This window comes from Coprinopsis cinerea, assembly GCF_000182895.1.
Source record: "Coprinopsis cinerea okayama7#130 chromosome 13 map unlocalized cont3.13, whole genome shotgun sequence".
In the NCBI taxonomy this organism is placed as follows: Eukaryota; Fungi; Basidiomycota; class Agaricomycetes; order Agaricales; family Psathyrellaceae; genus Coprinopsis; species Coprinopsis cinerea.
The window spans coordinates 25,340-45,306 of NW_003307532.1; the positions used below are offsets into that span (position 1 = coordinate 25,340).

The following is a 19,967-nucleotide window of genomic DNA, read 5'->3' on the forward strand; positions in this document are numbered from 1 at the left end:
CTGATTTCTGAGTTCAGACGACACACCCTGAAATGGATGGAGCGTAAACCCACATATATTGCGTGCACCCAACCTGTTGCTACGTGCCAGCTCCCCCTTCTCTTCTCCTTCCTTCGCGACATTCCCTTCTCCAATCGACATGTCAAGCAGCACATTCGTCGATTTGGTTTTTTCTTACGAGGCGAATAAAGACCTCTATCAACAGGCATTCTGTGTCAATCCTCCTGATGGAGAGTGTCCTTTTAGTCCATGTCCCAACGGCGACGTTACTGGTATCGGTTCCCAGGTTTCTGGTGAGTTCCTCAGGTCACAGCTTTAATTCGCGTCTCATGACTGCTATGATTCATTAGTTTATGCTACCACAATCATTTACGGTGCGCTCCCATTCGATGTACTGGACGCTAATCCCCGGTTGATGAGTCGTTTCAGCGCTGGTCCTTGCCTACATTCCGTGGTTGAAACGACCAATGCTGTACGCCTACCTCAGCTTGGTCTTCTCCCTCCAAATCGCCGGATTAGTTTCAATCCTCAAGAACAACCTCAGCTTAACCGACGCCCTCTTCGTATTGATTTGCGTCGCATCACCGGCCACGTTCTATATGTGGTATCTCTCCATCAGATCACTCTGGAACCCTTCCCTATTTCCCATCCTCCGGGACCCCGGTGCAAAGCCAAAGCCCCTTTCAAAATCCAAAGAAGTACACATCCTCCGGGTCGTCATATTCCTTAACATGGCGTTCGAAATCGCGTTGATATGCATGGTGTTCATCCCCACACGGGTGACGAAGCTCAAATTCAGTCAGCCCGCGTGTAACCAGAAGTTCGGTACCAAGCTGTGGTTTAACTTGGCTTGGGAGCTCCCTTACGCCATGCAGATGGTTGGTACTTTCCTTTTCCTTGGAATAGCATGGGCGATCTTCAAAGGGTGGACTTCCATGAGGTTCTATGAGGTCCCGACCAGGTATGTAGGTCTCCGTGAATCTCGGACAACTTCAGCACTGATAGTACTTGGGGCAGGACGAATCCCGTGGAATACGAAGCCATTAGCTTGGACACCCTCAAAACCGATGGTGGAAAAAATCAAATCGACATTATTACCTGGACCGAGACGGTGCTATGCACCCATTTCCCTAACTTCATGACACGCACATTGGCCATCAGCATTGCGACGATACTCCAGATTTCGACACTTCCGACATCAATCTGGTATGTCTACAGCAAAGACATCCTCTCGTGGTTGATCCTTCTCTTTGGTTGCTTTGCCCAAAAACCTAAACCAGGAAGCAACTGGTGGGTTTTCTATGGCATGCGGATCTTGTGAGTGTCCTCGAAATTCCATGTAATGCTCACGCTAACAATTTTCGTTAAACGCCCCTTCAAGTTCCATATTGTTCTTGGGAGGATACGCCTTTCTCCGCATGCTTGGATTTGATGAGTTCCTCCCTACAGTCCCAGACGTGGTGTCCATCTTCCTCTTGTGCACTGTGGCAGCCTGGAGCTGTGCCCACTTTGATCGTGGAAACGTGAAGGTTTTCCTTCCGATTTTCCTGTATGTTCATCTCATAGCTCCACGAATATCGATTGATACTGAACTTTTCGCTCAATCTAGCGTACTCACGGCCATAGTCATTACGGTCGCAAACTACTTTGTCGTTCTTGTTGGAGACTCCAAGATATTCGCCGCGGCAACGGGCGGGTTCAATGCACCTGATGACAATTTCTCGTATTTCCAACTCAGTATGATGACCGTTTCTGGATGGTTGATCGCCTGGATGGCAACTTCTGCCTGGCCGTGGCGCGTCACACTCACTTGGGATAAGCTGTTGTAAGTCTCCATCTCATACCATGTCATCCTTCGACTCCTAATCCAAATTCTAGCAAGGGCTTGTGGAAGCGAGCCCATATCCTAAAATTCTGCTGGTTTATTGCCGGTCCGCATATCCTTTGGATACAGGCGTGCAACAATACCAACCCCTCAAACTCGAAGGATATGGCTTTTGGACAGGTATGTATCATATTGCTTCAACTTTCGCGGCTGTGACTTAGTATATCGCTGGTAGATCTTTGCCATCATCGTAACGGCTCTGACAATCTTCACCCTCCTTGACGAAATGAAGGATGTCAAGATGGACGTGTGGTGGGCGTTCGTAAAGTCGAGGGAGATGCCCCAAGAGGACGAGGGAGAGAAACCGAAACATTATGCGCCAAAGCCAGGGTTGGGAATGAGTTAATTTAATTTACGATACAAGTATATTCATACGCTCGAGTGTTTCTTTGTGGATTGGTTTAGACATGTTATAGTATTTTTTGCAAGTAGTCCGTGCTGTCGCTGGTTTAATGTAACACCTGGCATGCAAGCGGATCAGAATGAGCATCGGGTTTAATCATTAAAGTCCGCGAGCGCTTGTTTGAAAGGGTTTCACTGTCGCATTGTTCTGTTTTCATCGGGGGGTTGCAGGCGCGCGTCCTTATCTGAGCGTGAGACCAGGGGTTTCTCATGAATGGGGAGGCTCCTCTGGTATGTGTTTGCGGGAACCACCATCTCCGTCATTCTCCCTCTGTGGCAGGCCCACCTTCTCTCGCGCCATGTATAGCGATTCTGTCTTCGAGGATCTCCACTTCACACATGAAGAGGACGGCAAGCTCTTTGTCAAAGCTTATTGCTTAAATCCCCCTCCAGATGTCTGCCCTCCCTGGGGTCCCTGTCCCAACGGCGACGTAACTGGTATAGGCCAGCAAGTCGGCGGTAAGTTGCCATTCATAACTCCGCATGCTATGATTAACTTAGGCATTGAATGACAGTATTTGCTACCACGATTGTATACGGTAAGTGATAGCTCTTTTATCGTTATTCCGGCCTAATGTAACGCGCTGTAGGGCTTGCTCTTCTCTACTTTCCAGACGCCCAACGGGGCGCCTTTATGGCGCATCTTGGAATTATTCTCGCTCTCATGCTCGCCTGCCTCATTGTCATCCTCAGATCCCAGCTCACTCAGAATGACGGATTATTCGTCCTTGTTTCGGTCGCTTCACCCCCCACCATTTGGCTCTGGATTTCCACCATCCGGTCTTGCTGGAATCCAGCTGCATTCCCCATTGCGAAAGAGGATCCGCGAAACTCGAAAGAGCTGCACGCATTCCGAGTCTTCTCTATCCTATCCCTCTTCTTCTTTGTCGGACTGATTTTGACGATGTTCTTACCCAACACATCGATCAAATTGTCGCAACCCGCATGTAACAAGGACTACGGTGATCATCTATGGTACAACCTCATCTACATCATGCCGCTTGCCATCCAATGGGCATCTAATGTGGTCTGTTTCGTTGGCGTGCTCTTGCTTTGCCGGGCATGGGTGTCACGGCGAACCTACGAGGTTCCCCTCAGGTGAGCCCCTTCCTTTTCCGCTCGGGCCTATTGCTTCGATCTAACCTCATCAAGGAACCCTCTTGAACGCGACGGCAACCTTCAAGACAGCAACGCCTGCTCTCACGAAAAACCAGAAGGAAGCCAACGTGAACCTTTGGACATTGTCACATGGACAGAGCGCATGCTATATGCTCAATACCCTCATTTCATGAATCGGTTTCTTTCCACGTCGATAATCACGGTCCTTCAACTGGGCTCTCTCCCAACCACCTTGCCCTACGTTGAAAGCGAAGACATTATTGCATGGCTTCTCCTTACGTTTGGTCTGTTTGCCGGTGCGCCAAGGGGGAAGATCGTCGTCCACTACGCTGTCCGATTCATGTAAGCCAATCCTTGATGTCTACATTTCAAGCTCATTCCCAATTCCGACGACTAGACTGTGGGCGTTCATTACTGCTTACATTGTTGTTCGAGCGCTCTTCGTCTTTATACCTGGCGCCACGGATCTCGTGACCATGTTTCTTGCCTGCACCGCGGCCAAATGGAGCTGGTCCAACTTCACCTCCAAAAACATGAAGTTTTTCGTACCCATCATCCTGTACGTTTCCCTCATTTATTTGCCAAGTTCTCACCTTACCAAAAGGCTAGAGTTGTTGTGACGGCTGGACTTTGCGTAGCCAACGTCTTCATTATCATGCTGGGCTCGGCGAAAAGCTTCTCCCACGGGATCGCAAACGACCCTGACGAAGACATGCTTTCCTTCGTGATGGTGACTATCACCACCGTTTCTGGATGGTTCATATCGTGGTCAGCGACTTCCATATGGCCCTGGAGAAGGTTCCTCTCATTTAGAGAGCTGGTGTAAGCGAGCTTGTCCTTACCTCGTCGTCTTCCGCTAATGTATTCATCGCCAGATCCGCCTCGTTTGCAAGGGCCCATCTCCTAAAGCTCTGTCTCCTACTCGGACCATTGATGATATGGATCCAAGCCTGCATCTCGTCGGAACCAACAGCAATCGTCGATATGACGTTCGGCCAGGTCAGTCCTCACGTCATTTTCTTTCCATTATTTTCTTGCTGAAAGTCGTTCCTCTAAGGTCTACGCACTCTTCGTAAGCGTCGTGACGATCATTGGGCTTCTCGAGCACATAGTACAGGTCCCGAAGCGGGTTTGGATAGCTGGAATTAAATCCCGAAGGGTACCAGACGCTGAATTGCCGAGGGCGACCACCTGGTAGGACAATTAATTTGGCAGTTATTAGCTTGTGCATGAAAGCCAGGGCGAGTCCTGAAAGCTGGATTCGAAGAATAGACACTATCCCACGGTTTAGCGATCATTTCGACACTTCGATGGGGTCCACCACTTGTTGGAAAAACCCACCGGCAAATCCAAGCCTCCCATGGCATTCGTTGGAGCCCACAATGGATCGAACAACTTCTATGCAAGGGTTCTTTTCTATTCAGACTCTCGCTTTTGGACAGATAACCTACCCGAATTGTGCAAAGTCACAGCCTTCTTCGAGGAGAACGAGTTAAGAACGAAGAGCGTTTCAAATCTGAGCCTTACAAGAACGCCCTCGATGAAACTACTTCTTGGTGCATCACTTCTAGGATACCTTATCCCATCCTCCAATGCATTGATCAGATTTGCGTGCTCACAGCTGGTGGTTGAGCGATTAGATCCGTACGTTGTCTGTTATAAAGGCGTCTGGTTCAACGGGACGTTCGTCTTATTTATTTCAGGCTCGTCACCCCCGGCGAAATATCACCCCATCTCCATCAAATCATTGGGGGAGTGCGTACCTCTACTTCCTCGTCTGTAGCGACTGCTGACCCTTGCTTAGAATGCGTGCGTAACGGGCCAATCCCGTTCAATTGTCTAGGAGATTTGACTGGGCTGCAGATTCAACATTACCATGGATCCAAGCAACGACTTGGCAAAACTAGCCACATGTACCACTTGTCAATTCAAGGAAAACAAGTCGAATTACTGGACCGCCGTCCTCTTCTTCAAGCACGAGAACGGCAGCTTCATCCGCGTATGCCACTGCCCTTTAGCTCAGGCTCCAATAGACGACATTCATTTACCATGTAGGTCCCACAAATGGCGAACTTTGGAACTGGATCACCCAATGGCGGTATGACTGTCTATTACGTTCAGAATGAACCCAAAGTCACGGCATTCCCAAAGGCGAGTCTCCCGACTGCTCTGTCGACTCTATCGACCTCACCGAGCGCCTATCTACTATCACGTTTAGGGATTCCGAATGATTACTGGTAACCCGATGCTTCGCAGTAAGGATACCAAGAACCCTCCCAAAGTCACCAGTTTCCGCTGCTTTGGTCCCAACTGGCAAGACGACAACAGTAGTCAGCCTCCAGGAGGCGGGAGCGACACTGTCGAGCTCCCCAACAAACCATGCGCTGGCGGCATTCGCGCTAATACCAATTTCCCCCAGTACGTCCTTCTCGTGGCTCAATTCATGATCCTGCCGCAAATACGCTTCCTCACGATCATCTTCCCCTTCCTTCCAACCAATCGCAAAATAGATGCTGGGATGGGAAGAACCTCGATAGCCCGGATCACGCCGTAAGTTCTGCTCCATCCACCCTGATTCATAGCTTTTCAATTGGATAGGACTTCGTAAGTTCGTATTATACTAAACCATTCCCGATGTAGAGCCACATTGTTCATCCAGCCGAACCAATCGATCCCAACACAGGTTTGAGCTTCTATCGAGGCAAGTGCCCTGAGAGCCACCCGGTCCGGATGCCCCTCCTCCTCTTCGAGACTATCTGGGATACCCGCCAGTTCAACAATATGTGGCCGACGGACGGTACCCAGCCGTTTGTTTACAGCATGGGTGATCCGTAGGTGCTGTCTTCGAGCAGGGACGACGCGACGCTAACGCATTCGTCAGGACTGGATACGGACATCATGGCGATTATGTCTTCGGATGGGAGGACGACGCTTTACAAAGGGCCATGGATACTTGCACGGAATTCAATGGCGTCCCTTCGTACTGCAAGACTCTAACCGTCCAGCCCGATTCGGAGATTAACAAATGCACCCTCAAGCCTGTCCTCGAGGAGCAAATCGATGGATGTGCGTTATTTGTATAGTCATAAAAAAGACAACTGATATACATGTCGCATCTTAGACATGGAGAAACTTCCTGGATGCAACCCGCTTCAAGACGGACCACAGGATGCCACGATGGCCGATTGTGGTCCGACACCTACCCCTGCTGGGATCGCAGCCGGTCGACCTCCCCCAGCGCCTACTCTGCTCTGAGAACTATTAGGCCGCGATGTTTTCACCTTTTCTGCTCACTTTTGTCCTCGAACCTCGTAAAAATGTATATGATGAAATCTGTGAATGCGATCCATTTTCGTTTCTCAAGTTCTGTATTTTACTTTGTTTGCTTTCAAAGCCGTAGGCCCGTAGCCAATGGCACCAAACCAAGAGCTAAAATCGATATAGAGTGTCCCGTTTTCGACTTTCAAGCAATTCCGTCCCTTCGTGAAACATTTCATGGATAGGTAAAGGTCTTGAATAGCTGTTACTGACAATCTGCGTATCCGACGACGACGGCCCAGAACCAGCCAAGCCCACAGCTAATCGCGATGCTGTGTCCACCACCATCGACACACCGCTTCCCACTTCCACCGCAACAGACTGCAACTGTCAACACCAAACGTCATTACTTGTGTGTGTGCACGTGCACCGCCTTGGCCTGTATGCATGATGGCTCGTCTACCGAGCCCGCTCGTACCGCACTGCGGATTCGATCCTCGGGACACCGAAGAATATCAGAATGGAATGTTAAGGGGAGGGATAAAAACTTGGAAGAAGAGGCGTGAACAGGCGCAACAGGAATAGTCTCGTCTTCCTTTGCAGTGCAAATATGTCCATATGTAAATCCATCTTTCGAACAGAGAGCGAGTCGCCAAGTGGACCCCTGACTCTCCCTCCGAGTCCTTGAGGACACCCGATCCATTGGGGGGTCCGGGACCGCCGGACCTGGTCCGCAGGCTGTGGGCAGGGCCGCGAGAGTCATCGCACACCTGTGAACCCAGTTTATTTGGGGTCTGATGTACTGCATGCGTACTGCTTAGGCCACAGATAAGTACTATCAATTTGTGGGGCTATACTAGTATTTTTTTTTTGCTTCGGGACAACGATAGGTTGCAGGCAACTTCAAACCTCCCTCCACAAGCACGTCGCATGACAAACACTGTCTTGCTGGGTCTGTAGGCATATTTAAGGACGAGATCGGGCTCCAAGACCACACTAAATATAAGGATATTTTGGTGTGTATAGATCGAGAACGATCACTACAAGGTCAGGTAAGATGCAAGGGAGAACGTCGGTACGCTGGGGCTTAGGCGCCTAGTCGTGTTTGTTCGTGTTAGGATCAGACGCCCTGATGGCAACCTCAGGTTCGCCCGCTCTGAACCTCTTTATTTCTTTATTTACATACAGTTAAGCCCAAAGAAAACCTTCATATCTGTTGAGAGCCCCGACCATGCTTTTCTAACGGCCACACCCTCGCGGAAGACGAGAAAAAGCGATGTTCTTCGTCGCGCAGCCCAGCCCGCGGCCTTGGACCGGCGGCCCCGGACCCCGATAAATCGGGTATTCTGGAGTCCTTGACGGTAAGCGCCCAGGACCCATCAACCCATCAATGCATCAAAGTGATGGACACCTCGACGTCCCTGATCTCACGCACAGACCTCGGGTGCAAGTTCGGTTCCACAAAGAAAAGCTGGAACATAAAGCTTGGGCCTCCTCGAGTTGGTTTGGACCCTCAGACCCTCAGACTCGACGAGGTGCCACGCTAACGACTAACTTGAACCGCGATTTTGTTGGAAAATCCCCGACGAACCGCTCTACGAAACACCATCTTCACGTTCATAGTTCCTTCGTCCATCCGGTCTTACGAAGATGTCTAATTCATTCGTCATCCCTGCTGGTACGTAGTTATTCTTAGTTCATGTTTACGTTCGTCGAGCGCTAACGAAACGTTTCCTCGGACACTCCACCGTGACTGACAATAATCTCCTCGTTACCCCATCCCGCTCTCCTCGAAACTACCTCCTTCACATCGTCTCCATATATAGTCTGCATCACAGGAGGCCTCTACCTCTCCCCTCAAGCCGGGCAAATCATCAACCCCCGCCAACCCCTCAACATCACCTGGAACCCCGCCTGCTTCGACGCCTCCACCACCTCCGCCGTCGACATCTACCTCTTCGCGCCCGGCTTCACGGGTAGCGGCACCGGCGACACCGAATCAGGTAACAACGACACCGACGAGCCCCTCGTCCACGTATGGAGCGACTTCCCCCTCGCACTCGGTCCGCAAAACTTTGATTTGGACGCGACGTGGTGGGGGGAGGAGCAGGAGCAGGAGTTGCAGCTTAATATCGTTGCGCATGGGCAGCCCGTTTCGGAGAGCGAGCTCCCCGCTGGGCCTGTTTTTACCGCTCGGATGGCTCCTCGAGGGGGTAAAGACGAAGACTCCGCTGGCAAGGATGAGGACGGAGATGATGAGGAGGAGGACGAGGAAGATGGGGAGGAGGGGAAGGATAGCAAAGGCAGCGCTGTGAGCAGGGGTGCTGGCAAGACTGTCCTGGCGACCGCCGCCATGCTTGTTGCACCGCTCCTCCTTGCGGCTTTGTAGGCCAAAGTATAGAGAATGTTATGTTATTGATGTCTGTAATGTCGCTGGATTACCTATGATGACCTTCTTCTAAGTATCTAGTATCGTGCTCTTTTCTCGTGATCTCAATGCTCTCTCCACTGCCGGGTGGACGACGACACATCGTCACGCACGAGAAATGTCTCATTCAACAACAACACAACGTTCGCGTTCTCGGGGGAATCTCTTGTTCAAAGTGGATTGTTTCTTCGCATCAAGAAGTGATCTCCGCTCCCGCCTAACTAATTAAACAATTTGTATTCATTCCGCGAGAACTCGGCTTCGCCCACGATGAGTATATACTATCGTAGTGGAGTGGGATTAGCAATATTAGTAGGATTACACAAAAGAGTGGGATGTTGCCGCAAAAGAGTGGGATTGATATCAGCTGCGGCTCCCTTCAAACTCAGTGTATGAAGACGAAATGAAGACGCGCCAGAGGCGCCAAATACAATATATCCCCCTCCCCAACCTCTAACCACTAACCCCAACACTAAAGCCCAACCCTAAACCACACTCTAACCCAAACCCCTACCCTAACGGCTGCGCTACGCGCAGCGACTAACCCCAACTCTAACAGCCGCCCTTCGGGCGGCGGGGCTATCGAGCGAGAGGAGGCGCGAGCAAAAGAGTGGGATGATGGCGTGATCCCACTCTTTTGTCCCAATCCCACTCTTTTGCTCGCCATCCCACTTTCTTTTCCAATCCCACTCCACTAAAATTGTCATCGCCCACGATACCTCCCTCGATATATTGGGGTCCTCTCCCGTTGACCCCTCTGCCAGACGTGGCCTCCAGCCGATCACTGGTGGGGAGCCGCGATCAGAAACTCGAATCCTCTCTACTAAGTACAGTGACCTCAGGCTAATAAATCCAGTCGTCTGACCTGAACTGAAGTTACTGATCTGAACCATGTATGACCCCCGAGTCCCGCCTCCTCCGAGGAATCTAATGTAGTACCCCGTCCGCCAGCCTACGTTATCTCTTACCTTGCAAAAAGACTTCAGCCTACCTTGCGTACCCCCACGTACAATAACCCACTCTCACCAAAGACTCGAGCCTCGACCATGACTCTCGAGGTACCCTCAGTGACGCCATGAACACGTCTTCTCCCCCCGCACCGATACACCAAGTATTCCTTCTCCGCGGGGATTCACCATGGACAGACATATGTAATGCAGAGCCGACGGCCTTTCTCGTCAGGTCATACAATTTCACTCGATGGGCGGCCTTCACCAACTTGGTCCAACGTCCAATCCACCGTCAAGAACCTCAGACTCAGACAACACCAAACAAAAGAAAGTCAAAACCGGAAGGTGGTATGTATACAAGTGGGTACACACGACACAGAGATATATAAGGACATAGAAAACATGAAGGGTGAATCAAGGGGATATATAGAAAGAAACAACCGGTCCGAGTACGAAAGGAACAATCGGTGGTATGAAGAGGAGGAGCACTCAGTCGTACGCGTACGGAAGAAAAAAAGGGGGTCATAAAAAAAAGGTATATAAAAGAAATAATAAAGATAAAAAAAAAGTGTTGAGATGCGCATCAAGCAGCCAAAAAAAAAAAAAAAGAATTCAACGTCGGTGTTCGGACAAGCGGTGTAAAGGTTTCCTCAAGTCAACGCCAGGTCCAGGCATCAACTCGAGACCCCCAAGTCAACACTGTCCAGCATCAACTCGCAAGTAATCCAGAATCGACACCGCCCAGCATCAACTCGCAAGTAAGTAATCCAGAATCGACAAAGGCGCCAGCCAACTCGGAATCAAGAATCGACACCGTCCAGCATCAAAACTCTGGATCGAAACCCAACACCAACACCAAGAAACATCAAAACCAAAAAAGGAAAAAAAAAAGAAAAAGAAACGAGCCACAAAAGAGGTAAAAGGGATATTACACAAAAGAAAAAAATACGCACAGGCAGGGGAGATAGAGATAGAGAGAGGAGAGAGGGTATGCAAATAGTACAAAAAAAAGGAACTAATCACACGAGGGGGAGGACAGGCCAAAAGCACAAGGGGGAATTAATAACGACGCCATGAACGGAGCTGGCAATGGGGTTCGCCGCCGCCATCGAAGGGTGAGACGGGCATTTGTCAAAGTGAGGGGGGGGGGGTAACGTCGGAAGGGAGACGGGCATTTGTCAAAGTGAGGGGGGGGGCAACGTCAAAAGGGGAAAAAGTAACAACGTCGATAGGAAGCAATATCAAAAGGGGAAAAAGGTAACGTCGTCGAAGAGGGGAGGAAACGACATCAAAAGGGGAAGAAAAACGAACGCAAGGAAAAGGACACGGAGGGAGGTATCATGGTACAATGCACAGCTCATAGAGCAGGGCCAACACTAACCAGGTCAAGCGTTGAACGTTACTAACGGGTCAAGTGTCGCCAACCAGGTCGAGTGCCGCTAACCGGTCAAGGTCTCGTCTTGCCAACCAGGTCGAGCGTCGCTAGCCCCTCACCGCGCCGCACCATACGCACCCCTCCCAGCAGCATTCCCACTCGTCACATCCTCCTCAGCATCTCCAACCGCATACCCTCCACTCGCCTGCCCTCCAAAACTAAAATTAGCATCATACTCCCCAGGCGCAAAGCCCAAACTAGGCTCCTTGCCACTTCCACCAGTATTATTCGGACTCAACGCGTTCCCGTTGAAAAGCGTCCTTCCACCGGACGTGTTGGCTGCTGGCTGGGGATACGAAATGCCGCCTCCTACCCCTGCACCTGTGTTATTGAGACCCATAGTCGAACCAACGCCCATCGTAGACCCGACAGGCCCAACACCGATAGAACCAGGTGTAATAGCAGACCCCATACTCTTCTTCCTCTCCGCATACGCCCTCAACATATCGTCGGGCGACATCACAGTCGCGGGCTGCATCGGCATCGGCATCGACTGCATCACAGGGGACATCGGTTGAGCAGCAAGGGTTGGGGACATAGGTGTGGAAGTTGAATCCGATGTAGAGTGAGAGGTGACGGGTTTAGGGTAGGCTGGGGCGGGAGGAGCGGGTTGCTGAGCGAGGAGGTAGTCGTCGTGGGTGTCATTCGTGCGCATCACTACAAAAAAAAAAAAAAAAAAAAAAAAATCCAATATCCCGTGGTTAGTATCCAAGAATACATAATAATGAAAAGAAGAGAGGCAACACGCACTCTTAAGAGCAGGCAAAACCTCCCCATCCTGATCCGTCACATCCCTCTCAAAGCTCGTCTTGCGCGTCGAAGACGCCGCATTACTCTCCGCACGCGCCCGACCAGCAGCAATCCTCGCACGGATATCCTCAGGCGTAAGCGTCATCGCGCCCACAGTCTGCGTAGGCGACATCGTACCCGCCGTCCCGCCCTCACTCTCCTCGTCCTGGCTCGGCCTTCGATAAGGGTTGGAGGTGTTAACCGGCAGAACGGGGACAGGGGGTACGTAGGAGTCGCGGAACGTCTTGGTGCGTCGTGATTCAGACGAAGGCCGGGGATCGTTGGCGAAGGAGACGCGGGATACGCGGGTAGCAGTCGACGCGCGCTCGCCCATACCCAATCCCGACGGATTCCTCAAGCCCACACCAGGCCTCCTCTGCGAATTATCCACCCCACCATACTCCCCACCCTTCTCATCCCACGCCGCATCCCTCTCAAACTGGCTGCTCGGCCTAATATTCCCAAACGAGAACGACGAGCGACCGGTGCCGTTGACCGCCATCGAGTTGCGGATGGCAGCCTGCGCGCCGGCGGCGGAGACGCTCTTCCAGTCGGTCGAGATGGTCGACATGCGCTTGTCGACCGCTTCCGCCCAGGTCTTGCGCTTCTCCAGCCCTCGCGAGCGCTTCCACTTGAAGAACGCGAGGATGGCGAGGGCGAGGAGGATCAGGGGTACGAGGACGGCCGCGGCGGTCTTGCCCGGGTTCATACCCTTCTCGTCACCACCAACGATCGTCGTCTCGACGTTGATCATGTTGGTGTCCAGAGCAGCGGGGACTTCCTCCCCCTCCTTGGGCGGGGTGAACGTAGCCTTGAAGATCGGCCCCGCAGGCAACTCGCTCATGAACACCGGCTGGCCGTGCGGGACGATGTTCAGCTGGAGATTCTGCTCGGTTTTGGCGTTCCACCAGCGCGGGAGGAGCTCGAGCTCGAAGGAGCCCTTGCTGAAGGGAATCTTTTGCCAGTAGTGGATCCGCGGGTTGGCGTTGCCGGGCGCGTAGAGGTAGATGTCGATGAGCTTGGTGGAGAGGCAGGAGGGGTTCCAGGTCACGTTGAGAGGCGCGAGGGCGTCGATGGTTTCTCCGATTTGGGGGGCGACGTAGAACCCGCCGGTGTAGCAGGCTGTTGTTCATCCGTAGAATGCCGAGGGGAAGGCATCAAGTACGGGTACAGAGCGGGTGGACACGTAGACGGCGGCGAGCGAGCATGGTAACGACGGGCGGCGATAATAGAAGCCACGAATAACGAGCGACGACGAGCAGCACTCGTCAGCAGCGCCCCCCTTAGAAAACAGAAAAGGACGCACTATCAGGAATGGCCTCGCCATCATCATCTTTCCTCTTCTCCAACAACACCCGCTCAGCCTCCACATGCACACCCGAGTCCGCCGCCGCCTCCCTCCTACTCTTGCTCTTCCTAGCAGCACCGCTGTGCCTGTTTTTTTGCGTAATATGTGTGCGGCCCATTTTTTATCGTTTGGTTTTACTTGTACAAATAGGGTTTCTCGAAATGATTTGAGTTGCTGTGAGTGGTTGAGTCGAGTCGGACGTTCGAGGGGTCGAAAGTCGAGTGTCGATTCGAGTCGGTTTGATTGATAAATACTAAAAAAGAACGTAGTCCGCGTTGTTGAGCGGGCAAAGACGGTTAATCAAGTGAGCGTAAGTGTCGGTGTTGGTTGTCGGTGCACAGGTGCTGACGCCGAAAAATCCAAGAGTGGTTCGACAGTCGAGCGTCCTTCCTAGTCCTTCAAATTCTTCTTCTCGTCGTATCGTCCGTCTTCTTCGTCTACAAATGTCCCTCCTAAACCTGTCTTCTTCTTCTTCTTCTAGGGGCGGAAAAAGAGTGTAAGGGAAGGGAGAAGGAAGGGAAGGGAACGATGAGGCGGTCGTGAAGGAGTGGGGGAAAGTGAAGGAGTGATGTGTGTGCAAAACGAAAGTGGGGAAAAAAACGAAAGGGGGTGGTGAGGTGAGCGAACCGTCAGAAGTGCGTAGCAACCAAACGAAACGGCAGCAACAGCAACAACAGCGACCTGTGATGAATTGTGCGTGATTCAAACGACGACAACAACACAACAACAACGGCAACCTCTTCGGAGCTTCACTGAATCACAAACCTTCACACGGGAAAATTCCAGGGGCGGTTGACAGGTCGTGCGAATGGGGAAATGGGTGGAGTGGTCTGTGCGCGGGAGGCAAGACGTCCTCCATCAGGGAACTCACTCCTTATCAGGAAGTTGACATCACGGAAATCACCTGAAATCATGATGGCCTGGCGGCTGTGTCACAGGGCAGTGATCGCGGCTGCAGTTGTGTACTCGGGCCCGGGTCTTCGCAAGGTCTTCGTGTGGTTTCTCGACGTCCAAGTGCATACATACATCCCTGTCTGGTACTCGACGAGAAACTCAGAGTTACACGCTGCAAGACTCCAAGCTCCAAGGCCACCCGTTCTTCAAGCTTCAAGCTTCAAGTTGATGGTCGATGACCGATACGGCACGACGACTGATAGACTGATATGACACGACGACCAATACTGAGAACATGTCCACCTCGAACACCATCCTGATTCCCATCGTCGATTCCTTGGTCGTACTCTCCAACCTGTTTCCGCTCATCCACGCCATTTCCTTTCGCCCATCCAAAACGCTTGTTCTCGCCCATCCACGACACTCGCTCTCGCCCAAAGATCCTTCTGGCAGTATACTCTACATCCAGGCTCATCGATCGACCATCTGCTGGGCCCTGGCACCTCACGCACACCTCAGCCTTTGCCTTTTAGGCTCCACTGTACACGTCACTCTTGGGGGCTGGCGCGCACTCTGCTGTCCTCTTGGTTTTGCTCTACGGACCCGTAGGCTTTTAAAATAAATGGCTTCTCCGAGCTTTCATCCTCTCAACTGCTAAACATTCCCCTCTCATCTGCCCGTCTAATACGATGTACGCCCTCTCTAGTCGCCCCTTCCGCAACGTATCGGATGCTCCTACTCCATAGTATGTCGTTCATTGCTAAAGATTAACCTATGAGAGACTCCAACCATCCTGTTTACATGATATCTCAGATTTTTCACGTTCGAGATGGTCCGATACTGCACAGCGCGGGCGGAAACCTGGTCTTTCCCTCGAATCTCGAGACGGTGTCCTACTTATCGGGCTCCTACTGGTTCACCCACCTGCGACTGGTCCTGCCAGTGCAACCGGCTCATCCAACTGCTACCACCGTGACTCCCATCAACTATAACAACAGCCACGACAACCTTCTCTGGCAACAACAACCTATTCCTCCTGCCCTACATACTGACTGTGACTCGTTGTGAATGTGGTGTCGCTACTCAACCATACTGGCATGTTTCTGCTCGTTCGAGTTCCGAATGTAACGTTCAACCACTTCGAGTCCTATTCAGATTCTTCTCGTAGAGTCGTCGATGCAGAACTTTGACAGTGGCACCAACAATGGTCTAGGCTAGACGCTGGCAGAAGTCTCCGAGACTTGGTTTTTAGCCTTATCGAAAGATGTCGTATAAGGCTGGATGGGCAAACACCAACATTATCAGCTAAAGCTAAAATCCGGAATGAGAGCGCGGTTTAGACTCAGTTGCAGTGCTCCTCTCCTCCGTTTTCGAACTTGGGTCCTGAAACTAGTTCAAAACCCTAGCTCGGCGTGCTAAGGATGGTGGCAGAGGTTTGGCGATGAGTTCCGATATTCATTGGTGATGTAATTTTGCCAGTCAAGAGTTGAGATAGCACCTGAATACGAGGTTGAACTCGGAGCTTGGCAGTGACTTTGGGCTAGACAAAGTTCTGAAAAGCAAGACAATAGACGGGCTAGGGGACGAGGGACCACAGGGGACGAGTTACCACAGTTCCGCCTCAAGGCACAGCTACAGTAACATTGCCCACTTTTTCCTTCAACTCGGGAAAGCGTTCGTGATACTATGACTCGAGATGCGACGGTCTCCGCGCATTCTGATACAGCAGTTTCGTCGTAGCTCCTAAAGGGGACGAGGAGGATAAACTTTGATTGGGCGTCTAAAGTTGTTGCTCCTCACACAATGCTAGCCTGCATCTTTAGAAAGGCTATGTCAGACATCATTTGTTTCGCTGAAGTTGAACATTGAACGTAAACAGGTATATGTCACGGTTCGAATGTTCCTTCGATCACAACGACCATGATGTACCCTTCGAACATCGTCTACCAGTGGTTTGTGCAGCCACCGTCAGAATTTCTGACACGACTACAACTCTATGACTAGAGAGACAGTATCAATCGCATGCATACAGCCAGTATTAGGCTGATAACTGGAGAATAGAAATGGCCGAAGAGGCCGCAACGCGGCTCGAAAGGCGATGGTTTAGCGAGGATTACGGTACATTGTACAGCTTCGGTCGTGATTAGGGCGGGTGAGATATGATATGACTCTAGTTTCAACAGCCAATTTATATATGTAGCAGCCTTTTCTAACTGGAAGTTGCTCGCCTTTCCCTCGTCTGCGCTCTACCATCCCTACCCTCACCTCGGCCTCGGCACCATGTCCGATTCTGAAGAAATCGCATCCTGTCCGCCCCGAGAAACGTTCACCCTTAGACAACGTTTCCTCGTCGCGCTCGTGGTCGAGGCTGGTTTATACGGTATGCAAACATCTACTTTTCACGATAATGATCGGAACGACCACGGGACGTACTACGTACCCTCCTCCAGGATTCCACATCATCGCGTTCTTCGCATGCCTCCACAGTCTCCTCATCGTCCCCCTCTTCGGATCGGCGAGTCGCTCTACTACTACTAGGGAAGGTGTCGGCGGCATCACACGGAAGGCACTGGCAGAGCTGAACGCCAAGATGATACTCGCAGCCTTGGTGATGTGCACCATTGGCTCGATGGACCTTGCTGCGTCGCTTCGGACCTGTCTGCAACTTCTCACTTCACGGACATTAGTGTTCGACTGGGCGACCTATGTCATCTCAGTGTTTACGGATATTCAGATTTGGATTGGGGATAGCATCCTTGTGCGTACTACTACTATAGTACTACTACTAATATTCTAATATTCCTTATCTTTCGCTTGTACGGAACTGGATTGGTTTATGTGCTGACTAACTCTGAGTAGCTCTATCGGCTATGGATGATCTTTGAGAAAAGGTGGAAAGTTGTTGCTTTCCCTCTTATCTTTATGGTTTGGGTACACAGGTGGGTGGCAGTGGCATGTGAAGGTCAAATTGTTGGCGAGTTTTAATACTTACTCGTCGCCCGACTCTGGCGCGTCCGGACAAGGGTACAGGACTGCGGAGTCCAGTCGTCTACTACCCCTCTTTTATCGAGAATACTAGCGGTGCTCGTAGAGTCTGCGGTCCTCTACACTGTCTCAGTCTTGGTGTTCATTTCCGTTTTCGCGAGGACCGGGGAGACGGTTACGGTGCAAGGTGTTGTGAGTTTTCTCGTTCCTCACTGATTCATATATTGTGATTATGCGAGAGAGCTGATTGAGAAACTTGGGCGACGCTCGAGTAGATTGTGCAAATCACGGTACGTAGCCGATCCAACTGGTCTCTAAATAACTTTTACTTAATGGTAGCTCGCAAAATCGTCTTTTATCATGATGTTACAGGGGATTACGTTCAACCTCTTAATGACGAGGTGTAACCGCCAAGAACGGAGGTCAGACATGACTTCTAAACTTACCACGTTAAACTTTCAGACGTCGGCATCGGAGGAGGGAGAGTCCAGCCCCCTGGGAACGCCAATACGGCCGCACAGACTCGTTGAGCTTCCGATGATAATGAGTGCAGGTCCAGTGGCAGTGGGTCCACGAGAGGAAGAGGTTAAAGTCCGATTAATGATTGATCAATCCACTCAGAGTTCTTCTTGAATGAGACGGTTTGAGCTCGAGATGAGCTTTCTGAGCCCGAACCAGTGTAATATAATTCATGTTCATCTCGCCTCAGTAGCCATGAGTGTGAGAGTTGACCTTCGTCATCAGATCCCCGGAGTCAGGTAGAGAGTCGTCGAATGGAATTCAGCACCTCTGTCTTCACGTCGGCAAGCCGTAACTACTAGCTTCCGAGGTGATTAGAGGTTCTCCTCCAAGTCCTTGTAGATGAAGATCGAGGTCCACTGAACTGTCTAACTAGATAATATTGCTCGAAAACTACTATTGTCTACTTTACGTGTGGTATAGGTAATCCGAGGTATGTTGGCGCGCTTAAAGGTGCGCTCAGGCAGAAAATATTCCGTTAAAGGAAGGGTATAGCCGGGGTATAACTGAGGCAGGGGTAATCTCGGTATGAACAAAGCACCTAAACGACTGGAAGGGTGTAAAGCTGAACAGGTACAGTACAATCAACGGGTTCGTCAGAGACGTCCATCTTGTAATAAATCTACGCATATCACCGTAAGCATTGAACTCAAGAACAACGTACTCAAACCAAACAAATCCACTTACATCTCTGTCCTTTCCACAACTGTAGAAGCTCGTCAAGTTGTTGTTCAGCTGCAACTTGGCGCCCAACTGCGCGTCCATCCTGTCCGAGAAGAGGAAGAAGGTTCCGAAGGCGGCACAGGGGGGAGAGTCGAGAGTTGTTCCGTCTGGACGGTTCTCTTGGATGAAGATGAGGGGCCCGGAAGAAGCAGAGCAGTCGTCGTCGTCCTGGGATGCGTCGTAGTCACCGTTATCGTCACGACCTATGATGCGTTTAAGGGCTTTAGGACCTTTCCGCCAAAGGGGGGTACAAGAAAGATTCCTGCATACCTGGTTTGACGCTAAAATCGACGTAGGGTCGGTAAAGGTAGGGGGATGCGGCTCCATTGACAGGGTCTTCAGCAACGAGCGTGTCGTTGATAAAGTAAAGCTTCGCGATAGGGCCAATACCCGTGAGGGTAGATTGATTCGTCCACCCGAACAGACGTAATGGCTAATGGGGAACAAGGGACTGGTCAGCTCTGCTGAATCGTAGATTCATATGTGAGCTCACCATGAAGGTATCGTTCTCCGTGTATGGATCAGTAGCCACCAGGTAGAAGACGGGCGTATCGGCGTTGGGGATCAGCGCAGCAGACGCAGAGCGAAATTGCTTCAGGGTGGTGAGAGCTGCGAGGCCGATGGCCAAAGCGGTGGAGGCGACGCTAAGTTTCATGATGGATTCGGAGGAGTGGGCCTTGAGAAATTGGAATGGCGAGTGCGAGTGTAGAGGATATCCTCAGACGCGTTCCAGCATTTATCGCGTTCCTGAGGTCTCCTAATGTCGTTGGTGACGGCGTTCGATCGAGAGTCCATTCGCAGTGCTGCTCACAAATGTGGCCAGTCGATTACAGGATGACTTCATGATACTGATACGTGCAGATCTTGACTAGTCCACGTAGAGATGACAGTATACAAATCTATTCGATGATGCAATAACTAGGCTGGCCTTATGCTGCAGCCTCCGGGCTCGATTCCAAGCGCCCTCGGATTGGCGCCCGTCATTATTCAAGTTGTCGCCGGAACATCGGGTTGAATCTCCGACCGGAAATTTTCGGGATCCCACCGGTCGCCAGCGGCCACCTTGAGCGCTTGCCTCTTCCTCTTGCGTTCAACGCGGCCATCCCGGAGTTCGTTTCTCGTTGCAGCCACTCCCGAGTAAAAGCCTTTGAGCGTTGAAGTATTTCTCAAATTACAGAAGTCCGTTCGAGTTACATATCTTCTTTGACCAAGACGTGTCGCTGCTGGTCCAG

At 51.2% G+C, this 19,967-nt stretch overlaps 6 protein-coding genes across 6 annotated transcripts; 4 read left to right on the top strand and 2 right to left on the bottom strand.

Moving 5' to 3' along the window:
• Positions 1 to 139: 139 nt before the first annotated feature.
• CC1G_15758 (hypothetical protein) lies at positions 140 to 5,249 on the top strand (the record flags this gene model as incomplete). The annotated part of the gene is made up of 19 exons (XM_002909993.1): positions 140 to 293; positions 351 to 374; positions 430 to 961; positions 1,018 to 1,317; positions 1,382 to 1,549; positions 1,610 to 1,825; positions 1,879 to 2,005; positions 2,061 to 2,226; positions 2,489 to 2,746; positions 2,803 to 2,826; positions 2,878 to 3,385; positions 3,440 to 3,748; positions 3,804 to 3,965; positions 4,016 to 4,228; positions 4,282 to 4,405; positions 4,464 to 4,478; positions 5,028 to 5,050; positions 5,110 to 5,161; positions 5,211 to 5,249. 19 exons carry the CDS (start codon positions 140 to 142, stop codon positions 5,247 to 5,249), a joined length of 3,414 nt encoding a protein of 1,137 aa, XP_002910039.1.
• Positions 5,250 to 5,282: 33 nt separating this feature from the next.
• On the top strand, positions 5,283 to 6,661 carry CC1G_05559 (hypothetical protein; the record flags this gene model as incomplete). Its single annotated transcript, XM_001838026.2, has 7 exons — positions 5,283 to 5,405; positions 5,462 to 5,539; positions 5,625 to 5,824; positions 5,917 to 5,956; positions 6,047 to 6,237; positions 6,288 to 6,472; positions 6,528 to 6,661. 7 exons carry the CDS (start codon positions 5,283 to 5,285, stop codon positions 6,659 to 6,661), a joined length of 951 nt encoding a protein of 316 aa, XP_001838078.2.
• Positions 6,662 to 8,314: 1,653 nt separating this feature from the next.
• On the top strand, positions 8,315 to 9,053 carry CC1G_05560 (hypothetical protein; the record flags this gene model as incomplete). The annotated part of the gene is made up of 2 exons (XM_001838027.1): positions 8,315 to 8,342; positions 8,491 to 9,053. The coding sequence occupies 2 exons, from the start codon at positions 8,315 to 8,317 to the stop codon at positions 9,051 to 9,053; spliced, it is 591 nt and encodes a 196-aa protein (XP_001838079.1).
• Positions 9,054 to 11,532: 2,479 nt separating this feature from the next.
• CC1G_05561 (hypothetical protein) lies at positions 11,533 to 13,732 on the bottom strand (the record flags this gene model as incomplete). Its single annotated transcript, XM_001838028.1, has 3 exons — positions 11,533 to 12,134; positions 12,228 to 13,388; positions 13,573 to 13,732. 3 exons carry the CDS (start codon positions 13,730 to 13,732, stop codon positions 11,533 to 11,535), a joined length of 1,923 nt encoding a protein of 640 aa, XP_001838080.1.
• Positions 13,733 to 16,788: 3,056 nt separating this feature from the next.
• On the top strand, positions 16,789 to 17,493 carry CC1G_05562 (hypothetical protein; the record flags this gene model as incomplete). The annotated part of the gene is made up of 3 exons (XM_001838029.2): positions 16,789 to 16,888; positions 16,959 to 17,266; positions 17,368 to 17,493. The coding sequence occupies 3 exons, from the start codon at positions 16,789 to 16,791 to the stop codon at positions 17,491 to 17,493; spliced, it is 534 nt and encodes a 177-aa protein (XP_001838081.2).
• Positions 17,494 to 18,553: 1,060 nt separating this feature from the next.
• On the bottom strand, positions 18,554 to 19,390 carry CC1G_05563 (hypothetical protein; the record flags this gene model as incomplete). The annotated part of the gene is made up of 4 exons (XM_001838030.1): positions 18,554 to 18,634; positions 18,700 to 18,938; positions 19,006 to 19,168; positions 19,229 to 19,390. The coding sequence occupies 4 exons, from the start codon at positions 19,388 to 19,390 to the stop codon at positions 18,554 to 18,556; spliced, it is 645 nt and encodes a 214-aa protein (XP_001838082.1).
• Positions 19,391 to 19,967: the final 577 nt, after the last annotated feature.